Here is a 14,780-nt window from a genome sequence, read left to right as displayed (position 1 = left end):
GTTACATCAATAATTATTTGAAATAAGTTGGGTGCAATATTTGTTTAGCAATTTGCTCACTCCAAAACCTGGGGATATATTACTTTTCATATTCAGAGGGTTTCTGTCTGTGCAAAATATTCATTTACCTAAATCTTTCAAGAGTAGGTATTAATTGCTACTTGCATTATCATAACTGAAATGAAAGATGTAACTTTCAGTATTTATCTTGATCATTTCTGTGGATAAGCAGAACTTTCAAGTACAAAAATGAAGCGAACAATTTTCTTAATTTGGAACAGTGAGACCATTCCTGAGCACAAAAGATCCCACAATTTGCACAACTTATGACAAACAATAAAATGGTCACTTTTCAGTTATGACTTTTTTGACCTCTTAATTTTCAGTTTCTATACAATCAACCAAATCTGCAACAGTAGAAACAAGAATGATGACTAAATCAACCTATCAAAAGTGACCTGAGAACTTAACCAGATTAGGAGATGTTACTATTCACAAATTCTACCATCACATTGCCTGACACATACCTCTCACCACCCACCAGAGATTGAGTTTGTAGGAATAGATTACTGGACTCGTGAGCTCCCCTGGAAAACCGTTACTGTCACCTCCGGTCTGACCATGTTCTTGTGAAATTCTCTCTGTCGTTCTGCTTTATCATTCCTCCCAGGGAGTTCCAGAAAGTGGAGCAAATTTCCACACAGCTACATCCCCAAATTCCCCCATTTCTGTTGTGGGCATTATTTGTATTTAAAACCTTAGGTCACTTTATTTAAAAAAATAAGCTTTTATTTATTAAAATTTTTTTTTTAAATGTTTCTTTAATTTTGAGAGAGAGAGAGAGAGAGAGAGAGAGAGAGTGAGTGAGTGGGCAAGGGGTAGAGAGAGAGGGAGACACGGAATCCAAAGCAGGCTCCAGGTTCTGAGCTGTCAGCACAGAGCCTGATGTGGGACTCGAACTCACGAACTGTGAGATCACAACCTAAACCGAAAGTCTGACACTTAATCGACTGAGCCACCCAGGTGCCCCAATAAGCTTTTATCTTAAAATAGCGTGAAATTTATAGAAAAGTTGCAAAGATGGTAGAGAGAGTTCCCATATACCCATTACTCAGTTTTCTCCACTGTATACATCTTACGTTACTACAGTACATTTATCACAACTGTACTAACACTGTCAGACAAGATTGATATGTAATTTTTGCAATGTACCCAAATTAATATGTTATTATTAACTAAACTCTCCATGTTATCCAAATTTTCATGTTTTCCCCTAAATTAAATTTTGACACTTTTCTTTCCATCCCTCCTTCCATATGTATCTCTATTCATTCACATATATGAAAATCTTTTGTTTCTAATGTGAAAGTCTTTTGAATTACTCTTGTCACCCATCATACACTCTGTTCCTCATAATTTTGTGTTACTTGCAACTTTTATTACATACTTATTATATCTTCATCCACTGACAAATTATGGAACACACTAGTGTCTAAGATACAGACGTGGAATCCTGGAATCGTCTCCAGGTTGATAGTGATGTTGCCAACAGTTACTCTGTTGAACAACTGGCTTAAACCCTTCTCTCAATATGGGTAACCCAGAGGCCTGCCCACATTTCTATATCTTGTCCACAAGAATGTGGTAAGTAAACTGACCTCACTGCCTTGCTTAAATTCACATATACTAGTTCAATTTCCCTACTCTCTACACTGGCAGAAAAATTAAAAAAACAAATCATGTCACATTTTTAGAAAAATCTGTTGGATCTATATGAACTTTCTCAACCAGAGATTTATAGAACGAAACACTTGTACTGGAAGCAAAAGAAAAGAATCTGTGTTCACTGATCTAGGATCAATCATCTATTTTCTGAACATCAGCATCAGGTTGATGTAATGCACACCTCGAGGCATTAATAGTGCTGTCTCAGCACATTCCCTCCAACTGACTCTGAGCGAGGAGAAAAAGGAAAAACAAAAACTATGACTTATGAATACCATTGCATGAAACAGGTACATTTCCCTTATAATAATCTGTCCTACAGTCTTACGCATTTCCCAATCTGTTTTGAAGTTTTTTTCTTTACATTCTAAAATATTATTTATCTTTCTAGATATCATAAATTCAAAGTTCACCTGACCACTTTTTTCCCAAAGGATCATCATTTCTTTTCTGGCGATCAGTTCCACCTATGTCTGTGTGTGTGTGTGTGTGTGTGTGTGTGCGCGCGCGCGCGCGTGTGTTGTTGTTGTTGTTCTTGTATATTGTTCATCTTTAAAAATGCAATTTAAAATCTTATTTCACAAACCATCTCATGTTGATAGGAAGGCTGAAGAATGTTAATTCACAATATGGTCTTTTACCTCCATCTAGAGGTCATTCTCACCATACATGCTTTGACAAAAATTCTGTATTTTCTTGGCATTGATATTGAATATATCTTTAATAAGTGACAAACATTCCTGTGTCAACAGCTACTAAAATAACTCCATTACCTTCCCTGCGGTACTTCTGATTCAGCACAAATGCTATTTATGCCGTGAGAAAGCAGAGGAAGAATAATGTAATAGAATACCGAGTATATACGAATAAAAGATCTGGTGTTTGCTTTTCTACTTACTGTGTGACCCTTGCTCACTAACAACCTATCCCCACCCCCCACACCTCCCCCATACACTACCTTGCTCACCCTAACCCCTAAAACGGAAACAGGTTGTTCTGTAAATCACGTGCTGTAAGCCATGTGGATACAATTTGTGAACAGTAGAGCACAACAAATATGTAAGATATTATTTGTAATTACGGCCAGGCCCATGGGGCTGACAAACTACAAAGCCACAGCGACTTTACTCTCTTGATCCTAGAAGTATTTTGGGCTGGTTCAACAAAAATAACAACATTTTTGTGGACAGCTTTATGAAGACTTAAAGTTTTGAAGCTTTCTGGAAGAAATGAAGATGGAAAACAAGTCTTAAGATGCTATTTGTTTTTCAACCATCCTCTCAGTGTGAATCCTTTCTGATAATTATTCCTGAAGATTGCATCTTGTATTTCAAACTGAAGCTTATAAGCCATCACATAGTCCTTTCAGTCATGGATGTGCAAAGTTGTGCTGCAGGGCCAGGTAGCAAACATTTTAGGCTTCGGGTCAGAGAGTCAAGGTTGCAACTACTGAACTTCACAGCTGTGCACAAATGCACGGACGGGGCTGTGAGCCAGTAAAACTATTTATAAAAATAGGCGGTTGGCCTGGCCAAAGTTTGTCATTTATGTCAAACTTATGGGGGGAGGAGCAGATCAGAGTTAAGAGGAGGGCTTGGGTCCTTTTTCTGCCTCTAAATCTGGCCAATTAGCTTCCAAACACTCCCAATATCAGAGGAAATGAAGAGAGTGTGGCTTGATCAGTACAAATTCATTGTAGTTACCACTAAAAGTGGAAGAAAGGAAGTACTTTAAGGCATACATATGTTAATTTATTGATATTAATGTGCAAATTAGATGAGAAGGTAAATTTGGTTATAGAAATAATACCCTCATACATTGGGAAAATGACCCTAAAGATATGTACCAAGACGCTAACTGCAAAAGTACCTTTCTCCTGGCGGGAGGTGGAGGAGTGAGGGCTCCTGTGGATAGAACTGTTCTGGGGACTGTGGCTTCCACAGTCCTGTGGCTTTCCCCTCATGGAGGGGGCCGGGGCAAGCTTGCACCTCGTCTTAGGCAAAGTGAGAGCAGGTCAAAAGATCTATTTTTATTTTGGCCTGTGTCCCTTCAGGGACATAGAAAATGTCCTTGACTCCTAACCAGAGAGGCTTGAAGAGGACGGTGTGAGTGGAGCTCCCCCTGCTGGTGGCAGAGTAAATAAACAGGTTTGTACTTGAGAGTTGGTGGAGTGAAACCAATTCCCTGTGGGGCAAATGCAGACCTGCAGAAAGGGAGCCATTTCTGCCTCAAAGTGCTCCAGGAGAATAAAATAATTCCGAAGAGGGGTGGATTTCTGGAAACCGAGGTCTGAGAGAAGGGTCATACATTAATTTATTACTGTCATCTTTCTAGCACCTGAACTACCTGTATTGCCGCAAGGAACTAAAGAATGTTGTAAAAATGCAACTACAAAGTGTTAATTAATATATGTCTTCTGGGGCGCCTGGGTGGCTCAGTCGGTTAAGCGTCTGACTTCGGCTCAGGTCATGATCTCACGGTCCGTGAGCTCGAGCCCCGCGTCGGGCTCTGGGCTGATGGCTCGGAGCCTGGAGCCTGTTTCCGATTCTGTGTCTCCCTCTCTCTCTGCTCCTCCCCCGTTCATGCTCTGTCTCTCTCTGTCTCAAAAATAAAAATAAACGTTAAAAAAAAAATTTAAAAAACAACATATGTCTTCTTATTTGTGCTTTATAATTCTAAACAAACAAAGGATCCAAAATAAAACATATTCAAGAATATATTTGTTTCCCCAAGGGTAGTCAGCTACACCCATCCAACGAATTAAATTCCCTTTGTTTGAGCTTTCTTATATTATACACGACTTCTCTTTGACCTGTAGTATTAGTATACACAAGCTCATTAAGGTATAAAAAATGAGCGATATGCTTTTATCCTGTGAAGCATTCTTTCCACATTTCATTTAGAAGCATATCACTTTAATATTTGTTTTGAAATAAAATGTTAAATCACACTTAATTAGAATTTATCATGTTCGAAGGGGCTGCACTTGGTAGATTCACTTAGGAAATCTTTGATGAAAGTTTACCTTGAATATATTTAAAATATACATAGTGTAAAATACATGAGACTAAGAATAGTTACCCTGCTATCTATTAAATATATTTTTCAGTGAACGTGACTGACAGGTTAAAGGGTCAATAATATCTTAAAAATCGGGGGCGCCTGGGTGGCGCAGTCGGTTAAGCATCCGACTTCAGCCAGGTCACGATCTCGCGGTCCGGGAGTTCGAGCCCCGCGTCAGGCTCTGGGCTGATGGCTCGGAGCCTGGAGCCTGTTTCCGATTCTGTGTCTCCCTCTCTCTCTGCCCCTCCCCCGTTCATGCTCTGTCTCTCTCTGTCCCAAAAATAAAAATAAAAAACGTTGAAAAAAAAAATTAAAAAAAAAAAAAAAAATAATAATATCTTAAAAATCGATCGTAACTTATATAGAGGCATATGAGAATTCTAAAAGACTGCGTAAGTTCTATGTACTTACCACAGATGACAATGCCCATTCATGGGCGCTCTAGTAATAGCTTTTTCCCCCAATGTCTTCCCTGAAAGAAAAATGTACTTGCATTTAGTACCTTCATATGAGTTGGGGGGGGGGGGTAGATTACTGAATTAAGTCAGTGGTTCCTAAAATATGCTCCTAAGACCAGAAGCATCACTTACAGAAAAGCAGATTTTTGGCTAAAAGAGAGACTTACCCTATAACAAAGTCTAGGGCTCAGCAATCTGTTTTAACTAGCCTGTAGAGATTCTGATGAATGCTCAGGTTTTAAGCTCACTGGACTAAGCGATGTAACCAAGTGCAAGAAAAGTCATCCAATCATTATTTAAAAGCATTAATAAAAATCGTTCTATAATTGACCGACATTTACTGTATGCCTTCTGAGTGTCGTATCATAATCTCTGGGAATAAAAAGTCAAATTAAGACACAGTTTTTGACTTCCAAGGGTTCACATTTCAGTAGAAAGCAGGTATATAAGCAAACAAATTGTGTGTAAAAACCAAAAGTGAGATGAAAAACAGAGAGCATGTTAGAGAACAGTGTTGAGATGTAGAGAGAACTCCATCCAAAGGGAAGGCTTCCCAGAGAAGTGCTTACCTAATCGTGCACAAAAACGAACAGGCTCGACACATAAATCACCCTGCCAAATCATTCCACTTAGTTTTAGAAGTAACTTTTCGTAATGTCATAATTACTTTGGATAGAGGTTTGTCTAGCGGCCTGAAAAACCAAAATGCTTGCAATGAAACTGGACAACATTCTGAAAATCCTTCTCCAAAAGGGGCTGCTTTGTTTTATACCATCTCCCTTTACCCTGCTCCATTTTGTTGTTGCTGTTGCCTTGAAGAGAATATCCAGGGATCTGCAAAATGCTCTTCTAAGTTAAGTGGATGATGTAATCTTTATAAATAGGGATCCTTACTTCTAAAACCATTCTGTTAATGTGTTAAGGTGGGACACTTCTATATTTTATAGCTCTACTCATTAAGGGAAATATCTCATGTATAAATCTACCTAAAGTGGAAAAAATTAAAAAGTGAAGTGTTTTAATACTGACATTACATTGTAGACCTATATTCAAAGAGTGATTTTTAAATAAACAATTGAAAAACATAGCTTTAAATGTACAAACGTTAAAAATGAAATCAGCATGTAGCTACTTTGCCAAATGAACAAAAATAGCTTTTAATGTACAACCACCAGCCTAAAATAGAGGAGAGTCCATAACCCTGAGAATACAAAAGGAAGCTGGGTCGGTCATATGCAGGCTGGTTTTGCAGCCTCGTTTATGTAGGTGAAGTCTGAAAGAAAAGCTGTTTCACTTACAAAATGGTACTTTGTGATCTATTTGAGGCACATGTATCGATCACTTAATTCTGGAAATTATAATAATGTTCCTTTAGATATAAGATTCATAGTTTACTTGGAATACAAATTATGATCAGAGTGCTTATAAGACACACTGTGTAATGCTATACCCCATCCTGAGTTTTATGAAGGAATTCTGTGCTCTCCAGTGATCAAATCATGCCTTGGGGTAACAATTTTAAATATGCTATTATGGGGAAAACGAGTCAGCACGTCCTCCTCCCGCACACTGAGTTCCAGTGTCCCCCAACGCTGGTCTCAGCTCTAGCGCACTCTGTCATCACCTTTCCTAAGCACTCACTACCCAAACACTGAAGTATATTGGGCTGTCTCCATGTTGATGTATCTAGCAAGTTCCTTAGCATGGCACCAACTTAATCACATTTACCTCCCTCCTCTCTTCCTTCTCTCCCTCCCTCAACCCCTCATTTTAACATCACTCCCGGACACAGTAATTTCAAATAAATATTTCCTAAATGGATAGAAAAAAAAAGAATTATTTTTAATATATTCAATATGTGAATGAGTAGAATACATCGTAGGCTTTTACTCATTTGTCTTGACACTATAAAGGTTTCTCATTTTTTAAGATACATCCTATTCCAATCTCCATTTTTGTTCCCAGATTTCTTCCCGCCTATTTCTTTTTCCATTTTTACCACCTCTTCCATGAACTCAAACTTCTACTCCGTCTAAAAATAGAGATTCCAAGTGATTTCACCTAAGTGAAACTCTTACTTTCACAGTAAAGACTTCCCTGCATCAACCCCCAGCGGCTTCCGTCATATCCTTTCTGTGATTACTCTTTTAACACCTTGCATTCTCCTCTACTCACAACGTATTTCTGTTTGTTTCTTTATAATACATGGTTATTTCAATGATACTGTTTCCCCACCACCCCCCCCCCCCACACACACAAAGCCATAAGCTTGTCTACAGTCTGAGAACATGTGATTTTGCTCTCATTTCTACTTCCTATCACACACAGGACGACCCCTGATGCCCAGGGTAGGGCAGGAGCTTACAGGAAATAAAAAGTCTTTCCTACTTTAGCAGTTTACATAGCTAGACTGTGATTTTCTCAGGAGATATGAAAATAAATCAGTTTTTTCTCTTTGGTTAAATTTTTATTTACCCTAGAGTTAACAAACCTCTTCTTTAGAATTCGATTTTGTGTGTGGCCTGCAAGATGGATCACTACAGAAAAACTGCCCCACAAAGCTGATGATGAATAATGTGGCAAGGAAATCTACAAGTGGAAGGAATATAATTACAAGGGGTTTGGAAATATTTCCTTCTTGGAAATAAAAAAGACAGGGAACTACCGTGGAATGAGATGTGTAGTATCATTATTTTCGTGCTGTTTCTTCCTCACGCTAACTTAGAGAAAGAAAGCTTGGAGAAGAGAAAGTTTAGAATAAAAGAAGAAATTAAAGAAGTCTGATGTCAGATTATTGCCCCGAAGCTCAGAGAATTGGCAGCTAACAGGCTTTTTGCAAGAAAGAGTTTTGATATCAAGTGACAGAAATAGATATGTATAAAAGCTTTGACATTCTGGCTATTACTATGTTGTTATATGCTGTTGTTACTAGGGAAAATTTCAAAAAATATGCATAAAATGGTAGAGGACAGTATCATGAACCATCATGTACTGGATCAGTCAGCTTAAACAATGATCAACTCAAGACTAATCTTGTTTTATTGAGATAAATTTTGAAAAAAAAAAAAAACAACAACAACAACAACACGGGGCTCCTGGGTGGCTCAGTCAGTTGAGCGACCAACCTCAGCTCAGGTCATGATCTCGCGGTTGTGAGTTTGAGCCACGCGCAGGGCTCTGTGCTGACAGCTCGGAGCCTGGAGCCTGCTTTAGATTCTGTGTCTCACTCTCTCTCTGCCCCTCCCCTGCTCATGCTCTGTCTCTCTCGGTCTCAAAAATAAATAAAACATTAAAAAAAGAGAGAGAGAGAAAAAAAAGACATTGAAGTTTAAGTAGTTATTTCTTTGTGGCACCTGAAGTTCTCCCTTATAGGAGTCAAGGAAGGTTATTTTAATTGTGCTGGAGATACCTATCCTCTGCCTCTTACTGTTCCTCAAATATTACCTAATTGTCTTTCTGTCATAAACATAGTATCTGAAATTCGAGTTTTTAAGCTGTCTATTCTATTATACTCAAATATTTTTAAAGAATATATACCTTCGTCAAGCTCTGGGCTGATGGCTCAGAGCCTGGAGCCTGTTTCCGATTCTGTGTCTCCCTCTCTCTCTGCCCCTCCCCCGTTCATGCTCTGTCTCTCTCTGTCCCAAAAAATAAATAAAAACGTTGAAGAAAAAAAAAAAAAAAAAAAGGGGCGCCTGGGTGGCGCAGTCGGTTAAGCGTCCGACTTCAGCCAGGTCACGATCTCGCGGTCCGAGTTCGAGCCCCGCGTCAGGCTCTGGGCTGATGGCTCGGAGCCTGGAGCCTATTTCCGATTCTGTGTCTCCCTCTCTCTCTGCCCCTCCCCCGTTCATGCTCTGTCTCTCTCTGTCCCAAAAATAAATAAAAACGTTGAAGAAAAAAAAAAAAATTAAAGAATATATACCTTAGTCCTGAAAAAAATTTCTGGCCTTAGACTACATGTATTTTCCAGTACTAGGATATATAAAATAGATTAAATATATTGGTTTTAGCTAAGATAATTTGGCTTTCATTAAAATTCATTGATGGGTTATTATAGATAACAATTGTCACTTGAGAATAATCAATCTATAAAATACTTACCAATATTAGCATAATGTTTCTTTTCTTGTGCATTAGTAGATAGCTCATACATGTCTCCATAAGCGCGAGCAAACCTCCAAATAAACTCTATTTCATCTCTGAACTGAAAAGAAAAAATAGCACTATACATTAGATTGACTCAGTCACTTGATGAAACTATAAATGTTTTCCACTGTAACTTTTAAAAAATTAGGCAGATGAACTGGTATTTATAGATGACTGAATCTAGTCATGTGCATACAATGAATTTGTGCATAAAATTTGAATTTTAAATTCAAATATTCAGGCTACAAAAAGTGATTTAATAGGGTTACATTTGGATCTCAAAAATAATGAATGTTATCCAGACTCTACCTCTACACCAACATGGAAGAGAGAATTGATAGGTACCAGAATTTGGAAGTTTTCCCTGGTGGTAGTATCTTCTTCTTATTTCTAAGTTACCTACCTTCAATATGATGTCTCAGTGAGCATTAGAGATCACATATACTCGAAAGAGCAGTCACATTTTTAACCTATATTACCTAAAAATATAATCATAATGCTGGAGATTTAAAAAGTTTTATTTATTTATTTTTTTTTAATTTTTTTTTTTTCTTTTTTTTTCAACGTTTATTTTATTTTTTGGGACAGAGAGAGACAGAGCATGAACGGGGGAGGGACAGAGAGAGAGGGAGACACAGAATCGGAAACAGGCTCCAGGCTCTGAGCCATCAGCCCAGAGCCTGACGCGGGGCTCGAACTCACAGACCGTGAGATCGTGACCTGGCTGAAGTCGGACGCTTAACCGACTGCGCCACCCAGGCGCCCCTTAAAAAGTTTTAAACAATCTGTTTAGAGTTGCTGAAGCCTCAGACAAAGGATTTAAATTGCTCATGGGAAAGGAAGATTCATTGCTCACTGGGCTATTGAGAACCTCTTCTTACATCTGTCCTTTCTTTTTTCCTTCCTTCCTTCCTTCCTTCCTTCCTTCCTTCCTTCCTTCCTTCCTTCCTCTCTTTCTCTGTCTTTCTCCTTCTTTCTTTTTCTCTTTTTCTTTTTCTTTTTTTTGGTGGTTGTAGTGGGAAGGATGGGCTTTCCCAATTCAGCCCAATGTTAAACATTGAAAAACGACCATTAGTAGAAATGGACTGAAATACTGTACTGATAGCTGTTACATTAATAACTACAAGACAGAAAACTTAAAATGTAGTTTTTCCTGCCCCAAGAGGAGTATGTCTTATTCTTTATCTTACAGAGTATGTATTAAATACAACAAATTAATAAATATCAAATAAAAATAAAACTGTATAGTCATATCTCTGGTTCTCATATTCATGGTCTTAGAGCATAATAAACTCTTAGATTTACTTTTTTAAAGTTTAGTTTAGATTACAGAAAAATTTTGCATCAACCAATTTGGCTTGGGTAAACTAACCCAATTGTTACGGTCATAACATAAATGGGATAGCAGATTAAATAAAAATTAAAATCATACAGATGCTATTATCTCACATCTCTTACCTTTTCTTTGTGGTCACAAAGTAGTTCAAAACTCTCCATCTTGCTAGATTCATTCATACGTAAATTATCAACCTTCTGAAGAAGGACATCTAAATGTAATTCCTCTATGTGTGTGTTAAATGCCTTAGGGACAGGAAAACTCTGTTCTTCTGTGTCAGTATTAGCTGTAATATACCTAAAATTGCAGAAATAATAAATAATGATCAACTCTCTTGAAAGTTATAATAGCCAGAGTGATCCTTTTAAAATGCAAGACAATATGCTATTAGTACAGGAACAGATGAGTGACTGATGGAATAAAACAAAGGCCAGAAGTGGATCCATACATATATGGAAATGTGGTACATGATAGAGTTGGCAGGTGAGATCAGTGGGAAATTAAGGGATTGACCGGGGGGGAAAAATGGCTACTCCTATAAAAAACCAATGAAATTGAATTTCTATCATATAATATAAAAACAAGTCTGGATGATATAAGGAATTAAATGTTAAAAATAATTTTTTAGGGGCGCCTGGGTGGCGCAGTCGGTTAAGCGTCCGACTTCAGCCAGGTCATGATCTCGTGGTCCGTGAGTTCGAGCCCCACGTCAGGCTCTGGGCTGATGGCTCGGAGCCTGGAGCCTGTTTCCGATTCTGTGTCTCCCTCTCTCTCTGCCCCTCCCCCGTTCATGCTCTGTCTCTCTCTGTCCCAAAAATAAATAAAAAACGTTGAGAAAAAAAAAAAAATTTAAATAAAAAAAAATAATAATAATAATAATTTTTTAAACTCTAAGTAGAGAGTATAGGTGAATACCCTTTAGTCTTTGGAGCAAAAAATTTTCTTCACCAAAATATGAAAGCATTAATTATAAATGATTATTAATTACACATGATTAATCAGCTTGACTATATTAAAATGAAAAACTGTTGCTAATCAAAAGACACTTTAAAAAATATAAAAATGCAAAATAAAAACCAGGAATGGATAGTTTTGCAACACAACTGGAGAACACGGATATCAAGAACACATAAATACTTTCCTAAAATTCAATAATAAAAACACAGTGAACTCAACAGAAATATGCTTGAGAGATATACTTTCCCAAATGAGAAAATACATATAGTCAATAAACATAAGAAAAGATGTTCAATGTTCAGCCAATTAGAGAAATACTAGCAAAGACCACAAAGAGATATTGCTTTAAGCTCATTTTGTTGATAAAAGGTAAAAAATCTGACAATACCAAATGCTGGGGAGGAAGTCAATCCACAGGATCTGATGAAGTGTAAATTGGTGAAACCCTCAGGAAAACACTTTGGAATTATCTTTTAATACTGAACTTTCACATACGCTAGGACCCAGTAACCCAGGTCTCTTGCCTATGTGCAGAAAGAGATGTATAATAAAAAGAGCAGTACTTTCAAATAGCAAACACCAGGAAACAAACTAAATGCCCATCCAAGAGTGGATGAATATTACACAACAGTCAAAATGAAAGAAACATAGTGATGTGCAAAATTATGAAGGAATCTTTTTTTTTAATGTTTATTTATTTGGAAAGAGAGAGAAAGAGTGTGTGCATGCACACACAGTGAGGAGCAGAGAGAGAAGGAGACAGAGAATCCCAAGCAGGCTCTGTGCTATCAACCCAGAGCCCAACGCAGGGCTCGATCTCGCAAACCGCGAGATCATGACCTGAGCCAAAATCAAGAGTCAAACACTTAACTGAGCCATCAGGTGCCCCAATATGAAGGAATCTTAACAAACTTATATTAAGTGGGGAAAAAAAGCTCTTAAAATTATATACAACACAATCCCCTTTCCATAAAAACAATCAAAATTAAATGTGTTTTAATATACACATGGATGCAATAAAATGATGTATTAAAAAGAAGGAATGAACAATATACATTATAGATTCACGATTATAGTTATCTTCAGGTGAGGGGAGGCAGGGGAGCCAAATGTTTGATGAGGACTACTGTCTACATCCTATCTTTTGTTTTAGGACGTGGTTTCATGGATGCTTTCACATTATTTACAATAACTAACTAAATGAATAAAAGTGGCACATGCATGGACCAGTCATGAGAGTTTGTAAGAGCTAAAAGTAGTTTTAGTCCAATTCTATGCACCTGAGGTATAATAAGAAAATAATAACCAAAAGGTGTAATTAGTTGAATATCGGGCATAATACTCTTTAGAGCAAAAAGCTTTAAATCTAAAGAGGGACACAAAACACTAAAAATGGTTCAATTTATGATAAAGAAAGAGCAGTTTTAGACTTCTATGCATCTACAAACACGAGTCTCAGATATATAGAAAACACAAATTAACACATACAAGGAGAAATTGAATCCACTATTAGAATGGGAGATTTGTAACATAAGATTCTAAGTAATTGATAAAGTGTGAGAGAAAGTAAGGATACAATTTAAACACCGTATGAACTAGCTTAAATACAATCAAGATACTAGAACTAGACACAGAACCCCTGGAAAACAATGTCTCTTCCAGTATATATGGAATATTTATGAAAACAGCCATGTACAGAGGGCCATGAAGCAAGCGACAAATGATAATAATCTATTGTGTAGACCACATTCCCTGTTCACAATGCAACTAAGTTAGAAATCACCACTAAAAGGTAGGAGAGAAAACCCCAATATTTAAAAATAATTGATGTGGCTCAGTCAGTTAAGCGTCAGACTTTGGCTCACATGAGCTTGTGGGTTCGAGCCCCGCGTCAGGCTCTGTGCTGACAACTCGGAGCTTGGAGCCTGCTTCAGATTCTGTGTCTCCCCCTCTCTGCCCCTCCCCCACTCGTGCTCTGTCTCTCTCTCTCTCTCTCAAAAATAAACATTAAAAAAATTTTTTTTAATTAAAACAGTTCACAGCTCCAATCATCATCTCATTCATATAAAATCCTAATGAATCCACAAAAAGTTATTAGAACTAATAAACGAGTTCAGTAAGGTTACAAGATAGATCAACTTATAAAAGTCAATTGTATTTCTGTAAATCTAGCAATGAACAATCCAAAAATGAAAACAATTTCACTTACAATATTATTAAAAAGAATAAAATTCTTAGGATTGCATTTAACATAAAATGTGCAAGACTTGTACACTGTAAACTATAAAACATTGTTGAAATTAAAGAATACGATCTAAATGTATGAAAAGAAATCTCATGCTCATGAATCAGAAGATTTAGTATTATGATGATGGCAGCACTCCCCAAATTTACCTACAGATTCAAAGCAGTTTCTATTAAATCTCAGCTGGTAACATTTTCCCCCAGAAATGAGTAAGCTGATCCTAAATTTCATATGGAAATGCAAGGGACCTAATATAGCCAAAAGAATTTTGTAAAATAAGAGCAAAGTCAGAGAATTCACACTTGCAATTTTCAAAATTTACTATCAAGTCATAGTAATCAAGATAGTACTGTCAGAAGGCTGATAGACATGGAATAGAGATTAAGGGCCTATTAAGAATTAAGGGTCCAGGGGCACCTGGGTGGCTCAGTCAGTTGAGCGTCCGACTTCGGCTCAGGTCACGATCTCGCGGTTTGTGAGTTCGAGCCCCGCGTCAGGCTCTGGGCTGATGGCTCAGAGCCTTGGAGCCTGCTTCCGATTCTGTGTCTCCCTCTCTCTCTGCCCCTCCCCCGTTCATGCTCTGTCTCTCTCTGTCTCAAAAATAAATAAACATTAAAAAAAAAATTTTTTTTTAAAAGAATTAAGGGTGCAGAAATAAACCCTTATGTTTATTATGAGCAATTTGTTTTGACAAGAGTACCAAGACAACTCAGTGGAGGAAATAATTTTATTTTCAACAAATAGTACTGGGACAAATAGATATCCATATGCAGAAGAATGAAGTTGAACCTATACCTCGCACCATATATAAACATTAACTGAAAATGGATCAAAAGTCTAAATGTAAGAG

General features: G+C 37.4%; 1 protein-coding gene across 7 annotated transcripts in view; it reads right to left on the bottom strand.

Annotated features, from left to right (window-relative positions):
* Positions 1-14,780, bottom strand: part of RMDN2 (regulator of microtubule dynamics 2) — an 80,417-nt gene that overhangs the window by 33,669 nt on the left and 31,968 nt on the right. For 3 of the 7 annotated variants that reach the window (XM_058683070.1, XM_058683069.1, XM_058683073.1), the window contains 3 exons: positions 10,851-11,025; positions 9,348-9,450; positions 5,200-5,260 (listed from right to left, as the gene is read on the bottom strand). In XM_058683070.1, coding sequence (XP_058539053.1) covers positions 5,200-5,260; positions 9,348-9,450; positions 10,851-11,025 — 339 coding nt within the window. Of the gene's footprint in view, positions 1-5,199; positions 5,261-5,300; positions 5,939-9,347; positions 9,451-10,850; positions 11,026-14,780 lie in introns of those variants that run through there. The other 4 variants (XM_058683068.1, XM_058683067.1, XM_058683066.1 and 1 more) reach the window with 2 other exon arrangements.

Source organism: Neofelis nebulosa, chromosome 9, assembly GCF_028018385.1.
Source record: "Neofelis nebulosa isolate mNeoNeb1 chromosome 9, mNeoNeb1.pri, whole genome shotgun sequence".
Classification (NCBI taxonomy): Eukaryota; Metazoa; Chordata; class Mammalia; order Carnivora; family Felidae; genus Neofelis; species Neofelis nebulosa.
Note: the sequence above shows the minus strand (reverse complement) of the source record. Positions and strands in the feature narration are given on the sequence as shown.